At 49.4% G+C, this 9,818-nt stretch overlaps 1 protein-coding gene across 1 annotated transcript in view; it reads right to left on the reverse strand.

Annotated features, from left to right (window-relative positions):
• CSMD1 (CUB and Sushi multiple domains 1) overlaps positions 1 to 9,518 on the reverse strand; it is a 2,014,689-nt gene extending 2,005,171 nt beyond the window's left edge. Inside the window, exon 1 of the mRNA XM_043893675.1 lies at positions 9,319 to 9,518. Coding sequence (XP_043749610.1) covers positions 9,319 to 9,397 — 79 coding nt within the window. The 5' untranslated portion in view covers positions 9,398 to 9,518. The remainder of the gene's footprint in view (positions 1 to 9,318) is intronic.
• Positions 9,519 to 9,818: the final 300 nt, after the last annotated feature.

A 9,818-nucleotide genomic window follows, 5' to 3' on the forward strand; every position in this document is an offset into this window, starting at 1 on the left:
AGGAGCTATAAATCATACCCCCCAGCTTGGCATGACTACAGGTTTGGTAATTTTGGGTCAGAAGACCTCTTATTTTCTAAACACCCGATGCCTTGTCACGTCTACATGTTTTGTTGCCACTAGAGAACAATGGGAAGGTAATTGTGTAATTGCAGTGGTTAAAGAAAGAGACTGATTACTTCCTTTTTGTTCTGTAATCCTCTTACAAAATTCTTTCAAATTAAAAAGCAGTGAGAAAATAGCCATGAAGATCAAAATGACAACTGTAGGTTGACATATCTAAACACGCTCTAATATCATTAAATTATTATCACTAGAAGAGGAAAAAATTACAAACACCCCAGATACCTTACTTTGTATACAAAGAGTAACAGTTATGAGGAAGAAGCACGGATGAATCAAATAAGCTTGGCACAGTAATAACCTGGGTATAGGATTTCAAAGCTAATTATTCTGACATGTTCTAGATCAGATATGTGAAAAAATAAATCATGCATCAGTTGAGTTCAGTGGCTCAGTCGTGTCTGACTCTTTGCGACCTCATGGACTGCAGCACGCCAGGCCTCTCTGTCCATCACCAACTCCCGGAGTTTACTCAGACTCACCAGAAAAAACCATGACTGATACCTTCCACAGGTCATCTCTCCCCTATGAGTCTTTTCACAAAACAGTTTTGACACATGAGTTTGACTCACACACACAAAAAACAGAATCAGGTCCTGGAGAACAGTGGTTATTCACAGATGAAATTGCATGTGCAAGAAAGCAGGAGGATAGTTTGACGGCTGTAAGATTCCCAGCCCAAGTGGGGTACAGCCTGACCCACTGGGCATGTGAAGAAAAGAAGAGGGAGGCCTGAAAAAGACATGCATCTCCATATTTTTAAACAGTCTCAGAGCAGTAGTGTGCTTGCCTCGTTTAGCCTTCAAGACGCACAGAAGAATTTCTGAGGAGGAGTCCTCTAAGCATCAGTACGTATGGCTGTATCTTCACCTTGTCCTCGGCACCCTGCTGCCTGTCGTCGGGCCAGTTCTGTCCCTGTTCCTTCTCCTCCGTTCTTTGCAAGGCTGTATCAAGACCCCAGCTCTTATAGGAACCCCCCTCCCACATCTGCATGACCCTCAATGTCTCTGACACTTTGTATAATCACTCATCAAAGTCAAGTTGCTTCAGTTTTCATTTTGTTTTGAAGAGCGCAAGTTTTGTGAGGGGCACCCGTCATTCAGAGTCTCCTTTGTTAAAGAGTGTAGGTAAACACCGGGTGCTTGTCAACTCCAGGGACACTGAACGGAGTGATTTGGGTGGGCGCCTGCCCTAACTCTTCAACTGAGCAGAAGGATAACCATAATCCTACTGACAGTCTAGACATCCCAAGTCTCTTCTCTGGCCCCAGGGGCTTCATTGCTAAGTATGGTAACTGACTAGAAACATACACTCACCTGGGCTTCCCAGGGGCCGCTAGTGGTAAAGAACCCACTTGCCAACGCAGGAGATGTAAGAGATGTGGGTTCCATCCCTGTGTTGGGAAGATCCCCTGGAGAAGGACATGGCAACCCACTTCAGCATTCTTGCCTGCAGCATCCCAAGGACAGAGGAGTCTGGCAGGCTCCTGGGAAGGAGTTTATGGCGCTGCAAAGAGTTAGACATGACTGAAGTGACTGAGCACACATGCATACATTTCCCTCCAATGATAGCAGCCCCTCCCAGATGCTTAAATGTGTAAACATAATTTAATAAACATAATAAACATAATTCTACCTAATACTGAGATGATTTTTCTCACTTGAATTTCCCTTGATATTATCTACAATTGTTTTCAAGTATAAGGATTTACATTTTGAAAATGTCACATTGTTTCCATTTAAAACAGTGCATGCATGTTGAGCAGGTAGTCCGCAGATGCCCTGCAACCTCATTTCTAGAGCCATAAACAAAGGAAAACTCTAATGGCTGGATTTAAGTTGTTCACAATAATCATATCTTGTAAAGAAAGGAGAACAAGAATGAGATAGAACAAGGAAAGCAAGATTGATGCTGGATAAATTTACATTTCCAGTGCAGGAAGGGAAGTATCTGCTCCATTTTGTTAATTTCTTATAAAAATGTGACCCTTCTTATGTTGTCAGGGTTCCTCCTCTATTATGTATGAAGTGTCAATCACACCCTCAAGTCTTAACTATCCACAGCTGTATTACACATCAAAGTACATCACTTTCCTAACTACACACAAAAAGTCTGAAATAGGAGACAGAAGCTATTGACAGCCTTTGAACACAGTCTGTGGTTCATTCTTTGAAAGAAAAGTGAATATTCTTAAGCCCAGGAGAACCCATATTCCTCAGAAGGAGCTGTGTTTAACTTTCTGTATCTCTTAAGATTATCCATCTGCGTAAAAGTCAAAGGTCTCTAATGTTGATTTTCTATTTACTGATAGAAAAAGGGGGTGAAAATTCACTCAGAGAGTTCTGGGGTTTTAAGAACCAGAAGCAGGTCAAGGGTGCAGAATTTTATAGGAACAGGAATAGTGAGAGACCACCCCATATTTTGCATACTATAAACTTCATGTTGACAATTATTCACTTTTAAAAGACTAATAAAGGCATTTTCTATTAACAACAAGAGGAAACATAAGGAAGTTTCTGTGAAGAAAGGCATAGAGATTCACCAGGCATCTGGAAAAGAACTGCTTAGAATTCACAATTAATTTCAAAGGTTTTTAATTCATTAGAGAACACTTCCTGAATAATTCCAATTTTAATCTAACACTTAGCTCCTTCTTCTACAACACTAACCTTATCAGAGTATACTAAAGAGTAAAAAGAAAAAATGTAAAATAATTTATCTTACAATATTTTTATATGAAAGACTACAATAATCCCTTGAAGTCATTCCATAATATAAACACTACAGACAAGGAACTTGAATCTCAGCTTACTTGTAAAATCATTTAAAAAAAGGATTAAACAGCATAGAATGATGAACTCTGATAATGAAGACACTAAAGATAAAGAAGAAATCTTCTGAAATAATTGCACAGTTTCATTACATAGCATACTATGTAGTTTCAAAATGAAATCAGGGTGGGCTAATTAGCCTGTGAACACTCTGTGAAGAGGTTATTAGGTTTTGAGGCCTCTCACTGAAAGGGTAGTTGAGATAGATATGTAGATAGATAGATACACAGACAGATAGATCTCTGACACCACTCAGAACTACTATTGAGAATCACTTGTGGGGAGAAGCCTTGAAAGTTGCATTTAAAGAAGACCTCAAGTGATCATTATGCATACACATTTTGCAAAAGATTACTCAAAAACTCAACATCAAGACCACAATGCCAACATCTTCAACAACAAAAGGAACCTGTTTAGTACCCAAAACATACACTGGAGAAATGCTTGATGTCCTCAAAAGCTGCTCTGCTTTCTTTGAGATTCACATGGCTTAAAGTTATCTGGATAATTCCATAATTATCCATTATGATGATAAATCCCAGATAATAAATCCATTACCTTGGATTTGCATTTACAATATCAACATGTTATATGAGGTTTCTTGAATCTTACCAAGGTGCAGGGCCTCCAAAAATAAATACAACCCCCAAAATAACTGAATAAAGGTGCTTAGAATCAGGCTAATGTTTTATGCCTTTTAAGTCTCAGGTTGTAACAATATCCTAAAAGTGATTCACTGGTGAAAACCTGGAAAGTAATACCAGCTTGATTCTTTCATGCCTCTGTTTCCCTTGATCTCATGGTAGTAACAAGGATAATTTTTAAATTACAAAGCATTATTCATCACATCTGGCTTTAGAGACAATGGGGGCAAAATCACATTAAGATTATATGTATTAAGATGGAAGCATCTCTTTTATTCTACTTGTATTTGGAGAGAATGACAACAGCGAAATATCCCTTTTATAGCTTTCCCAAAGCTAAAACTAGTGCAGGATAAAGCAGGAGGATTTCAACCAGTAAACTGCAAAATGCACCAGAAGCATTAAAGATAAAGTAGTTATTTTCAATACTTGTCCATGCCTGCATGTTTTTTTTTTTCATTCATCAAAGAAGTTTTAGCAAGAGACACATGTGGTAAAAGATACATAATGGGTCAAAGTCACAGTGATTCTAAATCAAGTTAATTTGTTGAAGTATTATTCCTAAGTAGAACGCTTCCCACATATGCAGGAGGAGGTTTTGTTCAATGGGATGGGTGACATCTCCTCCATTTGGAACAAAGGTGTCCAAGACTACAGAGAAGCCTGCAGCCTCCCTACAGGGCTGAGGGCCCTTTCTTTCCCCCAAACTAGGGCATGGTAGGAATGGTTTAAGGAAATTGCAGCTAAATTCAAAAAATGTTAAAAAAAAAAAAAAAAGAAAAGAAAAAATGTGTTTCAAAGAGGTTGATGTGGGGGGAGGGGAGACTATACACTGAACATTATTTCCATAAAGCTGTTACAATCGGTCAGTTTTAACCAGTTCAGTGAAACAATTTTCTCCTATCCTTTTTTTCTACAATGGGGATTTTAATTCTGGTATTTATCCACTTGGGTCTAAATTCCACCCTACATATAGACAGATTAATTTTGTCAAAGAACATTTAAGGTCATCTTAACATCACCGTAGAAGAGACTTATTTCCTTGCACTTAGGCAAATACCTAAATACGATTATCTGATTTTCATACTCAGAGGTTGTTCTCTAAGCCCAGTGGCTGTGCAAGCTGAAGGCAAGATCAAGGGGTTGCTTTCTTTCAGGACCAATTATTTCAGGACCACGAATTTTTTTTCTGTGCCCCAGATGGCAAATCCAAGCCAATTCTCTTGTTTCAAACATTAGCTTTTTCTGGTTTCCATAGTGGCCTGACTGCACAATGGGCTGGTGTGATTCTATCAGTTACCACCACTGGTCCAGAAACCCAGCTTCCTATTCCAGTGGCACAGGGGCCCAGGCAACCCACAGATGCAAATGCTATAGGCTACAGAGTACCTATCCCTTTAACTCAGATGTCTTCTTCTGATGTGTTAGCTAAACAAATACAACTAAAAGACAATATAGCTTTGTCATCTACTCTGCAAGAAGTCCTGAAGCAACTTCTTAATTTTAGAGTGAGATGAACCTCACCAGAGACATATAAAAGGCTAAAGGGAATGTGCAGTTTAAGTTACATATATGCAAGTTATTTTCACCATGAGCTCAGCAGAAAACTTACCAGAAGCCCATTTAGAATTCAGTAGAGCACAGAGTATTTAATATGCCATTTGCATTTTGACAGCTTAGAAATGTCTACACTGGATTTGCTGTTTCGTCTGCAATGAGTGCTAACTGGACACCAGAGCCTTTGTTTATCTATTTCTTAAAGGAAGCAGAACCATTTTCTTGACATTTTCAAAGCCCTATTGGTATTTGCTTCAGACAGTCAACTGGAGACTGAGGAAGCCTTGCCCCCAGGAGGAGCTGTTTGTGCCTGGAGGAACTTCCACTGCATTCCTGGCTCTCTGCCCATCAAGCAAGACTGGCCAGCTAAAAGCCAGAATCAAAACAGTGACCCCTGTCGTCTCCAGGCCTGTGTTCCTGCAGATTCTGACACCTGAGGGAATCTACCATCAGTTACTACCTGCTACTGCTCCTTGGAACTTGTTTAATGAGACCTCACTGTCCTACTAGTTCAAGTTTATAAAATGTGTCATTTAGGAAGAAGGTGTCCCCTCTGCTTACCTTCTTAAGGACTTAAAATCCCCAGAGAAGAATTATATAGGTGCTCCAGAAGCACTAGAGCTATGGGCTGAAGAGTTATAATTTGGAAAAAAAAAATCCCCTTGACAACTCAATAAAAAATAAATGTGATTTGCTAAGCAAATCATGGATGTAGAAATACTAACTTCCTCTTAGATGGCCTGCCTTTTTAGTGTGTGCTGGATCAGGGTTTGTCCGTGGAAGCCTCTTATTCACAGAATTTCCTGTGTTCCCCAGGAGACAGTGCATATAGACACATCCCTGCAGTTGCCTAGCCATGAGGATCCCAGCCAGCAAATGAAAGGTCTTCGCATCTATCCTGGTGATGATAGAGGCAACTCATAGAAGTATGAAGGTCTGGGAAACCTTGTCCGTCTGTCTCTCTTTCTCTCTCTTTCCCTCCCTCTCTGCCTCCCTTCCTCTTCTTGTAGAGGTTTTTGTGGAAATTTGGCAAGGATCGCTTAAATCTTTGCTGGAAGTGTCCGTGAATTTCAGAATCACAGATTTTGAGAAACATCACCTTTCTCCCCCAGGCTTCCCATGGTGAGACCCATAGAGCTAAGTATGTAACTCTTTTTAGGACCTTTCTGAATAATGCCTGCAAATAGCTGCATTCCCCTTGCTGCACAAACTGGCAAGACGCAACGGAGAAGCAAACTTTCTCCAAACAGCCCGTAGATCAGCCCCGGATAAAGAGCGCAATCTGTGTTCACGGAATGAATTATTCCACCTACTTATTAGATGAAGATGGGAGAGGCTTTCAAGCTTTCTTCCCTTTCCTGGGGTCCCTGCAATTGCGGGGCTTTTAAGGAGGTATGCACACATGAGACCCAACCTTCACAATCGCGTTAATAATCCAAAGGAAAAAAGAGTATCACAGGGGATTCCCGGTCCCTTCAGCCTCCACAATCAACTCCAGCCGTTGACCGCGGTACAGAAGGTACCGCGTCCTAAAGACCGCAATCGCGGCCGCCTCCAGCCTCTCACGACTCGCAAACAGGTCACGAATCCCGCCCCACAAATCAGAACTGCCCGCCCGCCTTCGCCGCCGCGGGAGCAGCCCCCTGGGCGCGCGCGGCGCTGCCCCCGCATCCTTGGCGACTCCTCGGGGAAGCCCTCCTGCGCTCCGGGGCCCGGGCGCCCCCGGCAGAGGTCCGACCTGGGCCCCCCGGGCGCCCTCTCCGAGGGGCCTGCGCCCCCGCCCCAGCCACCCGGGCACACAGGGCCGCGCCAGCGCTGGCGTCACAGCCTCCCGCCCGCATCGCGCTTCCACTCGACCCGGCGGCGCAGAGGGGACGCGGCCCCGGCCCCCGCGGGGGCGACGGGGAGCCGCGCGCACCGTCTGCTGCCTCCATCAGGCGGAAGCGCAGTGAGACCGGCCGCCCGGCCCCTCCACGCGCAATCACACACACACACACACGCACACACACTCGCACCGCGCACGCCAGGGGCCTGGGACCCTGTATTCCACTTCTTGGCTTCTACAGGCGGGACTTGGGACCCCCAGGACACAAGAGGCGCTGTGCTCCCTGCGGCGGCCCCTCCAGGGCGCCCAGGACTTCGCGCCCCGAGCCGGGTGGGCCAGGATCCGCCGGAGCAGCCCCGGCCCCCGCCCGCGCCCAGCAGCTCGGCCCACCCGCGCGGGGGCGGCATCCGCCCGGCGCACACGTGTGCGGATTATTAAGCAGCCGGGGCAGGGCGGCCGGCGTCTCGGCGCAGCAACCCCTGCTAATTGCGGGGGAAGGGCGCGCGGAGCGCGCGGAACCGCGGGGAAGCGAGAGTGCGCTCGGAGGCTGAGCTGCCTGGCGAGGCCCCGCTGCGCTCGGAGCGCGGGGGTGAGGGGCGGGAAGTTGTGCAGAGTTGCGTAGCAGGTGTTTCCTCTTCGCGCAGGGGCTTAGTGGGCAAAGCCGGGTCCTGCCCCGACCCTGGACCCATACGTGCACACCTTCCGGGGCCAGTCCGGTTTGCCCTCGTTTGTTCTGGCTTCGCGCTCGGTCCCCAGCCAGCCCAGCGCGCCCGGAGGCCGCAGCTCGCCCACCTCGGCCCCCCGTCCTCCCTGGAGGCCCCACCTGAGGCTCCCTAGGTGGGTCGGCTGGACCCAGCCGGGCAGGGGGTCAGGTCGGTGTCTTTAGGAAGCTCCTCACTCCCCAACAAGCCTGACTCCAGCAATTAAGCGAGCGTTTGCGCTCCCTGGGACCCCGGGGCGCATTCCCACGGACACCCTTCTGAAACATCCCGGTGCTTGGGCGGCGGAGCTGGTGCCGAGCGGTGGGCTCTCAAGCAGCCCCGGACGCGGGCGGAGGGGAGGCATGGCGCGGGGACGCCAATCTGCCGTCTCTCCCCAGGCCGGGCCCATCTGGAGTTCCCTGCGGAACCAGAGAGGGTCCTCCTTCGCCTTGTCAATCAGCCCTGAATCTGGAACGCTGAAGGAATAGAAAATGGGCGGAAAAGAAGATGGAAGAATCTAGAGGAAAGGGGACTTTTATATGTGGAAAGAGCAAACAGCCAACAACAACAAAAAATACCCACATGATTTCACTTCATCCTTTTCAAAGGAAAGGAAAGAAAAATATAGAGAGACGTTTTCGGGAGTGGGACGACGCGTGTTGATTGGTGTGGAGGGTATACCAGGAGGCTAAAATGAGGAATTGGGGGCAGATAGTTTGCAATGTGACAATCAACACCCCCCACCCCCCCACCTCTGAATCAAGAGGGACCTTGTTTTCTTTCCCAGAGAATAGACAAGTGTAGGAGCTGGTGCCAGCCCCGGGGTTTCAGCCTGTAGGCTAGTTCGGGGAAAACATCCCCTAAGTCGCTTCAAGGCGAACACCAAGTTCTCGAGCTCCAAGCCGAGGAGCGACCCGGGGACACTCCTTCCCCTGACCAGGGGGTGGCAGGGCGAGAGAGCGCTGTGACCTGGCGACCATCTCTGAGGCTGAATCCGGTCCCGGGCTCCCTGCTCTCTCCACGCACCTCTCCAGCTCCTTCCAACTTGCAGGGAACAAAGTCCGGGGAGAGGCAGGTGGGGGCGGCCTGGCCAAGGAGCTCCCCATCACTCCCCGAGGTCGTGGGGTGGGGGTGTTGTGCGCGGCCCAGCAGCAGGCAGATTCGCCCGTGGCACCCAAACCCCTAGAGAGCTAGAACTTGCCGGGCCGACTTGGCCCGGCCCACTTTCCCAAGCGTTCTGGGTCCGGGGAGAAAGTCCCGGAACCACCCGGGCCACCAGGACCCGCTGCTCCGGCATCTCGGAAGAGGCATCGCCGCCCGGCAGCAGGCAGCTTCACCAACTCGGGGTGGCTCCTTTCTCCCCCAACAGTCCCCGGCCGGCGCCGAGAAAAGAGAGGCATTTCGTTTCAGCCCGAGTGAGGGGGAAGGAGGGCGGGGGTGGGGCGCGGGAGATGAGGGTGGGCAGAGGGCGATGCAAGCTGCCTGCCGGCAGCGCGATCGCGGGGCGTCCGCGGTGGAGAGCCACCGGCGGAGGCCGGCCCCTCGGCACGCTGCCCGCCTCCGAACCGACCCCGGGCTCGCAAGCCGGGCCTCGGAGGGCTCGCGCGTCGCCCGGGCAGCCGGCGAGCCCGCCTTACCTTGGGCTGCAGTGAGGAGCCCCGCGCACAGCACCAGCAGCGCCAGAAGCAGCGACTCGAATTTCCCCCACGCAGTCATGTCTGCAGATATTCCACACGCGCACCACAGCGATGGCTCTTCTCGGACGCGCCCGGCTCCTCCGAGGCACAGCAGGGCTACGGACGGAGCCAGAGAATCACCCGAGGGCGAGGCGAGCTGGGGAGAGATCCCGGTCCCCGGACCGGCCGCGCATCCGACGCCTCCCGCAGGTCTGGGCGCCCGGCTCGCTTCGCTCTCATAGCATCGGGTCCCGAACCCACTGCAGGCAGGGCTGAGCTGCTCCGAGCGCCGACACCGGGCTGCCGGGCCGGGGCCGGGGACGAGCGCCCGCCCAGCCGGGCAGGAAGGCACCGAGGCTGCGAGGCTGCGGGAGGGGGCGAGGCGGAGAGAGGAGCGCGCGCCGCCGGAGAGACCCGGAGCGGAGGCAGCTGGAAAGGCAGCCAGCGAGTGGGAGCCGCGG

The sequence above is a fragment of the Cervus elaphus genome, chromosome 32 (genome assembly GCF_910594005.1).
Source record: "Cervus elaphus chromosome 32, mCerEla1.1, whole genome shotgun sequence".
Classification (NCBI taxonomy): Eukaryota; Metazoa; Chordata; class Mammalia; order Artiodactyla; family Cervidae; genus Cervus; species Cervus elaphus.